At 36.3% G+C, this 11,091-nt stretch overlaps 1 protein-coding gene and 2 pseudogenes across 2 annotated transcripts; 2 read left to right on the forward strand and 1 right to left on the reverse strand.

Moving 5' to 3' along the window:
- Positions 1–205: 205 nt before the first annotated feature.
- On the reverse strand, positions 206–2,016 carry LOC143625149 (protein MAINTENANCE OF PSII UNDER HIGH LIGHT 1-like; annotated as a pseudogene). The gene is made up of 3 exons (XR_013152225.1): positions 1,837–2,016; positions 919–1,053; positions 206–843 (listed from the first exon to the last, which is right to left on the reverse strand). The product of XR_013152225.1 is annotated as a protein MAINTENANCE OF PSII UNDER HIGH LIGHT 1-like (transcript).
- A 3,511-nt stretch (positions 2,017–5,527) lies between these two features.
- On the forward strand, positions 5,528–8,775 carry LOC143625053 (coatomer subunit epsilon-1-like). The gene is made up of 7 exons (XM_077095514.1): positions 5,528–5,599; positions 5,676–5,765; positions 6,490–6,641; positions 7,729–7,864; positions 7,943–8,098; positions 8,261–8,340; positions 8,532–8,775. The coding sequence occupies exons 1-7, from the start codon at positions 5,528–5,530 to the stop codon at positions 8,620–8,622; spliced, it is 777 nt and encodes a 258-aa protein (XP_076951629.1). The 3' UTR covers positions 8,623–8,775.
- A 1,332-nt stretch (positions 8,776–10,107) lies between these two features.
- On the forward strand, positions 10,108–10,764 carry LOC143625054 (dirigent protein 22 pseudogene; annotated as a pseudogene).
- The last annotated feature ends 327 nt before the right edge of the window (positions 10,765–11,091 follow it).

Consider the following 11,091-nt stretch of genomic DNA (forward strand, 5'->3'; position numbering starts at 1 on the left):
GACCGACCGGCCCGACACCTCGATAGGTCTTAATTTGTATTTATTTGGAAAAAAAAATTATGTATTTTTAATGTTTAAACCCAATTCTCCACTAGTTTAAGGCCTATATTTTGTCGCCTTCGGCCCAAATTCTTTTCACGATTCTCAGAAACGCCCTGACAACTCGTGGTTCAACTTATTAGAAATCAGACAAAATCACCAAGTTGATTCGACTTGATCAAGGGTTCAAATCCATTGTTGGAAGATTGATTATTCCAACAATCAATCGATCAATAATTTTACAATGGTATAACGAATTAGCGTGTATCACAAAGTATACAACTCAATGAAAACCATACATACAACACTTTACCATTACATAAAAACTAACCACATTTATAACTTACCCAGATTCAACCACCACTTCTTCCAACACCTGTTGTGCACCGTTCTCTGTCGATCCAACTGAAGTTGATGCCTCGGTTGCTGGAGCTCCTGAATTCACAGGTGTGGTAGAGCTCTCTGGCTCGGGTTCAGTCAGCAGTGACTCTACTTCAGTTGCTGGAGCCACTGAATCCACTTGTAGCGTTGAGCTCTCTGGCTCAGGTGCGGGTTCAGCTGGCACTGAAATTTGAACAGCTTTTGAGGGCTTGAATTTGGTTATGTAGTAACTAAGCGATGGACCTGTGCAATCTAATGCTTGTATTTGAGGTGAGTTCTTCCCTAATTGCAGAAGAATCGCAGCTGCAGCAGCAACAGCAATAAGAGCTACAAAACCAACTGCTCCTACTGTGTTTCTGATCCATCAGAAGATGCAGCTTGTGTTCCAGAGCTTATTGCACTTTCTGCCACGTAAATTGCAGGCTGCGCGAGTGTATTGACATCTAATTGTTATTTTCTTGATTAAGTTCAAGAGAAAATAATATTGGAAGTACTAACCTCAACTGAATATATATTTGTCTGTCCAGCAGTGTCCTTCTCCACGTAACCACTCCATTCACGCCTACGGGGCGGGAACGTTCCAGTCACTTTGGTTTTCTCTCCAGCCAACCATTCCACGCTCACTTTCCCTACCTGTTTTTATATCACAATAAATATTCATCATTTTCAGATTTCAACATCAAGGGTAGCATATTGACATGTACATCCCACTCTGTGACCACATTGTATCAACTTAACCTTTATACTTCCATAAAAGTATATATTATTGCTGTAATCTAAATCCCTAGCAGTTGCTAACATGAATTTAGTTTTCAAACACTGTTTTATTAGATTTGGCTAACCAATGATGGTCCGTGTCATCGGTTCGGTCCGGCTACCAAGTTTGTGTTTGTGTTGGTTTAACATTCATATTCATATGTTAATTTACATATAAATTAATCACATAATACACGTGTGTGTGTGTACATATATATTTTTTTATAGTTAATAATTTTGCTTAAATCTATTCTATATGATAAGATTAAAAAATATTAAAACCTTTAACGAGCAAGCATTAAGGAACGTTCACGAACACAATTGAGCGAACATGGCCTCTGTTCGTGTTCGTGTTCATCCATTTAGTTAATCGAATGAAATTCCTTGTTCATGTTGGTTCTTTAATTAAACGAACAAACATAAACGAACTTCCCGGGTTCATTATCAATAAATTCAGTTGCCATGAAATACGCAATTTCCAGTTACAAGTATAACCTAAAAGAAAGCTCAGAGTAGTTCACTTAATCGCTAATTCCTCATCCAAGCAAACATGTTCTGTCTATAATAATATTAAAAAATATTCAATAAAATCTGACAAATTCGCCCAAATTGGAATCTATTAATCAGTTTGCATTAATCAGAAAACTTAAATTGGGTTACCTCTTTGTCAGGGGCGCACTCTTCGACATTGCAGTCTTCTTGTTCATCAGATGAAGCCCTAATTTTGAAGAAACTGAGGTTTTGTTTGTGGTGATGCTTATAGCGGTTGTTGTTGAAGAACTGTACTCTCATGTGAGTGCTGCAGCTGTTTGCTGATAATGCGGCGGCAGATGAAGCCATTTGATTTGTGATTCAGCTTCGTATTTGTTGTTCGGAATCGAAGATTTGTGAATTGAGATGGTGCGTGACTGTGAGGATGATTTGGGATTTGTTTTGTGGGGTTTTTGTGGCTGAATTTGAGTGGCGTTGGCTTCATTTCCTGCGTTGATTGCTTTTATTCCTGTTTGCATGGCCTTCACCTGACCCGACCTAGTAATCTGATCCGGTAATAAAATTGCTAGTAATCTGATCCGGTAATAAAATTGCATATTTAACGGTTCGGTTTACGATTTGTAACTTGAAATGACAGCGCGGGAAATTTTCTCACAATATCAGAGGGAGTCATTGCAAAATTCCATAGGATTGCTCGGGACCACTACATCATAACTATTTCACATGCTACCGTTGAGCGCTACATTATAAGTGTAGATCCGTCCCTCACAGTGTAAGTTGAATTGGTTATTATTATTATTATTATTTCATGATATGCATTATTCACATGTATGATATTCATGAATGATGGTTAAATCAAAATGAGCCCTTTTGATCGGTATGGCCAACTAGAAGTTTATCAACATTAGCTTAACCAGATTGTAAATACCTCTAATTATTTAGTGAGCATTTTTATATATTTCATCATTTCATGTTTACTGGCTATATTAAAACATTAAGGGGGTGTTTCGGATTGCTTATATAGCTTTTTAAAAAGTAACAAGGTGTTTAGAATTGCTTATATTGTGAGATAAAAAGTTTCATAAGTTACACTTTTGTAACTTATTAACTTAATGGAAAAGTTATAAGGATGTAAAATAAGGAATCCCAAACGCCCCCTAAACTTCTTGTGGGCTACCCAATCTTATTTGCCAAAGGCATTTGGCATATTCGTATATGGATATACGTGTCAAATGTGTTCATACATAAGTGATGAAGGTTCAAATCTCATAATACATAAAAATGTATGGATTTAGAAGTGTAATTGTAGGATGTGTGGGTTGTCGCTCTAAAAAACAATTATTTAATCGTGAAAACAAACATAGTGGTCCCAACTAATTTTTACTATGTCCCTCTTGAAGCTTATTTATACAACTGTAAATGTTTTTATCTCTACCAATTTTTAGAGAAGTCGATGGTGTGTAAAATTGTTGTTTCATGGATGGTGTTGTGAAATTGTCTTTTGATATCTCAACAAAATCTACATAACAGCACACGTCATAGCCAATAAAGATACATATCAAAAGAAATATGAATACGTAACAAACAAAATATATTTTATAATTCTAGCACACATCATTATATAATACTAGTTGGCAGCTATACAATTTTTTAAACTCAAGTAACATTTGTATATACTTTATTGTTTTCAATTTATTCTCTTAACTACTAGGGTAATACTGATTATGATTTTTTTTCAATAAATGTGTAAAATAGTACAACTATATGTAAAACACCATAATTACAACTCGTTACAAAAGCATATGTATTTAGTGTGCATAAACGAACAAAATTACACCTCGTCCATAGAACAATCAACGACAACGTGACGAATTGTCATTGTTTTGTTAGGCAAAATTCATTAGAACTTAAAAACGGTTTGTTCATGTATATATATATATATATATATATATATATATATATATATATATAACTCGTCATCAAATGACATGGTGTGATGGTAAGATGACCCTATTTATTCTAGAGGTCGAGGGTTCGCTCAAATCCCGCAAAAGACATGCGCATACGATTTACAAAAGTATTAGGAGTATGTTAATTTGTCGATAAAAATGGTGTGTATAATTCAAATTAAAAATGAAAATTGGATTATAATAATCCAAACTATTGATCATTGGTCAATAATAATCCCAGCTAACAATGTAACCGGTGATAATCCTAACTTTTAGTTTTGTTACCCACAGCAGTCCCAGTCTAACAAATAGTTAACCTCGTTAAGTTTTGTTGATTTGGCGTATGACGATTATGTGGCAATGGTTTTTTTAGTATGCGTCATTGAAATAATTATATCTAAAGAAATATTAAAACAAAGTGGGACCCACCTACCACTAACTTCCATCCATCTACCATCATCTTCAACCTCCTCCACTCTCCATCACCACCACCACCACCACCGATCATCTTTCCGGTAAAAATCGGGGCCGCTCATACTTTGTAGAACAAAACCCTTCTTCTCCGTTAAACCGATGGTGTTCTCCGAAAAACTCACCGAAAATCGGATATGCCGTCTCCACTCCGGCCAACCTCGAACTTGCCGGAAAATCTGAAAAATGAGATGACCGGAGATGTTCAGATCTGAAAATTGAATCAACGATGAAGACGGGTTGGAGGTGGCTGGAGATGTCTAGATCTGAAAAACGAACCAACGATGAAGAGGTTTCAGATTTCCGGCGAGTTCGAGGTTGGCTGAAGTGGTGTAGTGGTGGTGAAGACATATCCGATTTCCGACGATTTAATCGGAGAATACCATCGGTTTAGCGTAGAAGAAGATTTTTCTTCAACAAAGTATGAGCGGCCACGAGTTTTACTGCAAAGGATAATCGGTGGCGGTGATGATGGTTGATAGAGAGTAGAGGAGGTTGAAGGTGTTGGTTGATGGATGGAGGTTGAAGATGAAGTTAGTGGTAGGTGGGTCCTATTTTATTTTAATATTTCTTTAGATATAATCTAACTATATATTAAAGCAACATGATTTTTCCATATGACATCATTTTAGGGCTTCCACATAGGATGCCACATAGATGTCATGTGAGCAGTTTTCTATTTTATCATCTCTTATTCCAAACACAATACGTAGCATGAAGTCATGAACCCGCTTAGTGGTGTTATGACCCATGACCCGGTTTTTCTTCAAATACAACCATCTTCATATAAGGATAATATTTTATAAAATTTTGAAAAATAAATTATTGTGTTGAATTTCTTGACTTCTTAATGATGCTTACCAACTTTGCTTAAGTAGTTATTGTGTTGAATTTCTTGACTTCTTAATGATATATTGTTATTTCACTTATAATTTATGTATTACATATAATAATTTTGTATTTTTTTATGTTTTTCACCCGTGTGGAACACGGGCTCTAATCTAGTTATTTTAGTAAAACAATATGTATTTCAATGACACATACTAAAAAAACCATTGCCACGTAATTACCACGTCATACGTCAAATCAACAAAACTTAACGAGGTTAACTATTTGTTAGACTGAGACGTGGGTAACAAAATCATAGTTTACATTGTTAGTTGGAATTATGGTCAATAGTTTAGTTTGGATGATTAGAATCCAAAATTTTCAATTAAAAAAAGAAATAAATAATTTATTAACTAATAATCGTGTCATTGATAAAGAAGTGCTGCCCCTGTAAAAACCCAGCCAACTCCTTTAACCGGTGCATCGTCTTCTCTCTGGATCTGTTGAAACCGCCACCGACGTAGATCTAATGGCAGGCTTACCCGATTTGCTATTCGCTCTGAGAAACAACTTCTACATCGGAGCATATCAAGCGGCCATTAACAGCGCCGATGTCCGAAGAGGACGCTATCGAACGAGACTGCCTCATTTACAGATCCTACATTGCTCTCGGAAGCTACCAGGCAATTTATACTCTTCTCTCTTATTATCACTTGTAGTAATATTTTGTTTGATCTGATCTCGAATTTTGTTCAACAGCTTGTGATTCACGAGATCGATTCGTCCGCCGCAACGCCTCTGCAGGCCGTGAAGTTGCTTGCCTTGTATTTATTGAGCGCCGATAATAAGGTGAGATGTTCACTCGATCTAGTTATGTTTTCGTTTAGATAATTAGATCTATGAATATGTTAGTAATATGAACCCTAGCTAAATATGCCACAACAGGAATATCTGTTATTTGCTTCAGTGTGTTTATCAGTTTGTTCATAATTCAGATTGATTATGTGATTGAACTCCTTGTAATTGTGAGGATGTTTTGGTACTAGAAGTTGAATTCACGCAGCATGCTTTGCTTTGCACTTATCTTGAATCATCAACTGTTTGCTTTTAAAGTTCAGGAGTCAGATTCCTTATTTAGAGTCTGCAATGAGGAAAACAAATAGAATTATTCAAACTAAAATATTAAATTATTGTTTACTTGATGAAGAACCGAGTTAATTGAAGTGAATGACATCGTGTGTAAAGTTATTATGTGCATTTTTTTTCTTGTGATGGTGAGGCTAATTTTTGTACTAGAAGTTGTATTCATGCAGCAATGCAGCATGCTTTGCTGTTCTATTGAATCATGAACATTTACGATTTAAGTTCAGGAATTAGATTCCTTAGCTAGTGCCTGCAACGAGGAAAAAAAATAGAATCATTGGAAGTAGAATATTAGTTGATGAAGAATCAAGTTAGTTAAAAGTGAATGGCATCTTGTGTAAAGTTAATATGTGCCTTTTTTGCTGTTTTGATATTACTATGGTCAATTTTTGTAATTGTTTTTTTTTCCACATGGATTTGGATGTGATAGGAAACAGTAATTTCAAGCATACGAGAGTGGTTGAGTGATGCAGCCATTGGGAACAACCTGATACTCAGGCTTATTGCTGGGATCATATTCATGCATGAGCAAGACTATAATGAGGTTCTGAAGTACACAAATGCCGGGGGAACTATGGAATTGTTAGTCTTACTCTGCCTCTCTTGCATCTTTTTATACAGTTTTGCTATTTTTTTACATGAGGTTCCTAAACTGTCTACTTTCGGGTTTCATTTTACCTCTTCGTCATCCTCCAATATCATTTATTGTTATCGCATGCCCATATTTCACCTATTTGATTTTTTCCAATTTGTTGGCGCTTTCTTTGATAGTCTATGTTTACTGTTTTTGATTTTTATTCATTATTTTATTTTAAACGACGAGCCTTTCTCTATAATCATTCACCTATCTAGTATCAATTGAGAAACGGACCAAGAGGTAATATATAAGTTTGATCAACTTGCCATTAACTTGGTGGCATTTGCCCATCTAAGGTGTCAAGTTTATCTGTAGTAGTGGGTTCAAGTCTCAACAGGGACAAGGGTGACGGATGTGTGAGTTTTTTTTGTTAAAAATGAGAAGAATCTAAGTTTGGTTAACATTTATGAAAAAACAAAAGAATCAAAAGTATCCAAAAAAATCTCACTCATAGCAAGTTATAAGTGGGGCAAACCTTTTCATTCCACTTTAAAAATAACTGTTCTTGACATGTAAAGTATAGCATATAGATAAGTAGATAACATAAAGTGTGGCACAAACAAAAAATGTACTAAAATAGTAGCTGTAAACTAATGATAACACAAAATAGTGAAAAAAACTGTAGTAGTAACAGATAAAAAAGGACGTGAATGAGTTCTTTCCTCAAGCTAATTTCTGAGCAAGGTAAAGAATAAACTTCCCACTGTGTGATAGGTGGACTACATGCGAGGTTTTTAACTTTTGTATTGGTAGTATAAAAGACTTGGTGGAGACACTTGATTTCTGGGGCATGACAGGCTGTTTATATGTTTGTTACTTGTTTAAGTTATTTTTTTTCTTTTCTTAATAGCCCATGTTTTTGGATGTGTTGTGGTTGTGTGTCCAATGAATTATTGTGTTTGTGTCTGCACCAACTTTTGTTGTGACTGTATTAAATATTATCAATACGTTTTACTTGTAGAATTTTAATTGATGATCATATATAGGCAAGAATTCTCATCTTGTATTGGACCCGGCAATTTTCACTTTCAGGAACGCCTTGAATGTCCAAGTTTTCCTGAAGATGCACAGATCTGATTATGCTGAGAAGCAATTGAGAGTTATGCAACAGATTGATGAGGATCACACACTAACTCAACTTGCTACTGCATGGCTAAATTTAGCTGTGGTTTGTAATCTATTATTCTTTTCATCTTATTAAACAATAAATCACACTATTTTTAATGTTACATTTTCTTTGAAACAGGGTGGTTCAAAGATACAAGAAGCATATCTCATCTTCCAGGACTTCTCAGAGAAGTATCAGATGACTAGTTTGATTCTTAATGGGAAAGCTGTGTGTTGCATGCACATGGGTAACTTTGATGAAGCTGAATCATTTCTATTAGAAGCACTTAACAAGGTAACATTTTGAAATGTTTAAACATACTTCTTTTTCTTGAAAATACTGCTTGGTTATTTACTTTCTGTAATTAGTAAGAAAAAAATATTGTTGCTTCTGTTCTTTAGTTTTGATAATATAGCATTTAAGTTAAGTATAACCTTCAATGTATTGTTGATGTAGGATGCAAAGGATCCGGAAACACTAGCAAATCTGGTTGTATGCTGTCTTCATCTTGGGAAACCTTCTTCGCGATTCTTAAGGTACGAATAATATAAACTTGTTTTCAACTTCTTTTTTAGTTGTGCATACAGCCTGTTTTTTTATACATAGATCTTGTTTGATTGTACACAAATATTAAAAAAAGAAATCCAGGATTAGTTATAAGTATTTTGTTGTCTTATACTTGGATGTTTAAGGATTAATAGTGATTTTATTTGTTTACTTTTTGCAGTCAGCTGAAATTGTCTCATCCAGAACACATGCTGGTCAAACGAGTATCAGCCGCAGAAGAAAGTTTTGACAGAGCAGTTCAAACGGTTTGAGACGCAACCAACCCATTGTTTTTATAAGTTTTGAATTTAAATTTGCGGTTTAATTGTCAAAATGGATTTGTAGCAGACTCGGTATAATGCTGGATTTGCTGATAGTTATTTTCTGGATTATTTTGTTTAACGATCATGGTGATTCTAGGAAGTCAGGTTCGAAAGAAGTGTGCTGTAAAGATATATGCTTGTTATAAGTAAAAATATTTTAAAAATCGTTTGAGCTGAATAAAGCCATTTTGTTAGATAAATTGTTGGGCTGAAAGAGATAGACTTGCAGAAAGAAACCAGGTTGGGAAGTTGGGAACCAAACCCGGTTTGAACCCAACTGAAGGGTTAAAATTGGTTTGTAACCATATACTTTGAAACTAGCCAAAGCCCATCAATATCTACACCTTGATAGCTACATACTATACTTGTTAGTTGTTACTAGCTGAATAACCACATACACCTTGATAGCCACATACTATGTAGTCAAAAGTGTGTGATGTGAGCTCTAGGCGCCTCAAAGAAACAAGCGAGTTTCTTTATCAAGCAGGCAAGACGAAGGCAAATTAGCACTTGGTCTGGCTAAGTGTTGAAACCTGCCAAAATCGTCATTGAATAAACACCAAATCAAACTATCTACAGAGATGTGCGATGAGTTACGAACCAGTAAAACTACGAATTAGGCAAAGCTTATGGTTCCTTCTTTTACCTCATCTCCCTTTTGTCACCTAAAAAAGCCAGACCTTGTCTTGAAATGAAATGATACTAGTTTTTATTGACGAGGTAGAATAGCATTAGTCATTCATCTTTAATGTTAACCAGACTTGACCAACACGTTACCGTAAAAGCCCCTAAAACCCCTTTCGACTTAATGAAGATACTTAGGCCCGTGCCATATTGTCCTACTCGTTAACTAGCCAACGTTATCAAGCTTGGTTCTTGTACTCAAGCCTGATCACAACTCTAATTTATGTTACTGTGCCACACAAACCGGTTGCTTTTATCTAAAGTGATTGATATTTCTACTTATGCTTCTAGAGAAACCAATTGTTACACAACTGTTGTTTGCTTTATTTAACAGTTGACACAAACATATCAACAACTCTCTTTGCTTAAGCGTTAAACAAAAGCAAACCTCACCATGCCTAACTAACAAACTTTAGTCACACCAGCTCAATAAAGTTAATCATGCAGCAGTGACAAAGCTTGGACGAGTTGGGGGGGGGGGACTCAAAATGTATTAAAAAATTCATAAATGCAGGGGCTGGGCTCAAATTTTTAGTTGAAAATGGGTAAATTTACACTACGTAAAAAACTTTTCAGGAGAAAACAGGTAAATTTACACCTCTTCGCAAAAAAAGGGGGGGGGGGGACCTGGGCCACCCCCGGCCCTCACTACCCTTCGCCCATGATCATGCTGCCATGCATATAAAAATCACACTTCTAAGTAAAACCATCTCCTACTATTTTCTAAAGCATCCACAGTACCAAAAAACAATGGCCAATTCTCTTGTCAAGAACACACTCACAATCACCACCTTCTTCATACTCTCTTCATCCCTTTTACATCTCTCTAATGGAGCATTCTCCGAGGAGGTTTCGGAGATTAAAAGAACGGAGAAAACAACGCATTTCCATTTCTTCTTCCACGACCTCCACAGTGGCAAAAGTCCAACGGCAGTCAAGATAGCCGGGATCCAAGATTCCAGTGGGTTTGCAGACGTGTATTTGATGGATAACGCATTGACAGAAGGCCAAGATGGGACATCGAAATTGGTCGGACAAGCACAAGGAATGTATGCATTTGCAGACAAGAATGGACCGGCGTTGCTTATGGTGCTCACGTTTGAGTTCACCCAAGGAGACTTCAGTGGCAGCAGTCTTAGTGTGCTAGGGCGGAATCCGGTTACAGCTGATGTGAGGGAGATGCCGGTAGTAGGTGGAAGTGGGCAGTTTAGGTATGCCAACGGCTACGCTTTAGCTCATACCGTTTGGTACGATCCTTCCACGAGTGATGCCATTGTTGAATACAATGTTTATGTGAAACATTACAATGGAGATCAAGGCCCTGCAAGCCCTATTACCTCTCCGGCTGTGCGAGCTTGCTCTATCTTTCTTCTCGTTCTCTTCTGTCTCCTCTCTCTCTCTCTTTAATGCATTATTAAATTAGAAAAGACAAGGTGAACGGTGAATGATCGAGCATATAGCATATGTTGAAAGATGAGGTGAATGATGAATTGAGGTGACACATAATGATGAATGGTGAATGAAGAGTATGCATGATCATGGCAAAGCATAGAGTTGTTGAGGAACTTGACCTTGTCCCATCTAATGGGGTCTAGTGTTTCGGGTGAAAGCTCAATGGGACGTCACGGGTCATTGCTGTTGTGCATATTGAATGTTTTTTGCAGTGTTTTTGGTTAGTTAGAAAGAATGCTCTTATTGTTTGGAATTGAATATTTATACAGCGACTGCAACATT

This window comes from Bidens hawaiensis, unplaced genomic scaffold (genome assembly GCF_021521415.1).
Source record: "Bidens hawaiensis isolate Kalapana, Puna unplaced genomic scaffold, B.hawaiensis_p1.1 tig00004020_1, whole genome shotgun sequence".
Classification (NCBI taxonomy): Eukaryota; Viridiplantae; Streptophyta; class Magnoliopsida; order Asterales; family Asteraceae; genus Bidens; species Bidens hawaiensis.

What these genes read in the sequence shown, in the direction of transcription:
- LOC143625053 (XM_077095514.1), top strand. Translation starts at nt 5,528, where the DNA reads ATGTCCGAAGAGGACGCTATCGAACGAGACTGCCTCATTTACAGATCC. An exon ending in GCCGGGGGAACTATGGAATT is followed by an intron (nt 6,642 to 7,728) that starts GTTAGTCTTACT and finishes TTTCACTTTCAG; the next exon opens with GAACGCCTTGAATGTCCAAG. An exon ending in CCTTCTTCGCGATTCTTAAG is followed by an intron (nt 8,341 to 8,531) that starts GTACGAATAATA and finishes TACTTTTTGCAG; the next exon opens with TCAGCTGAAATTGTCTCATC.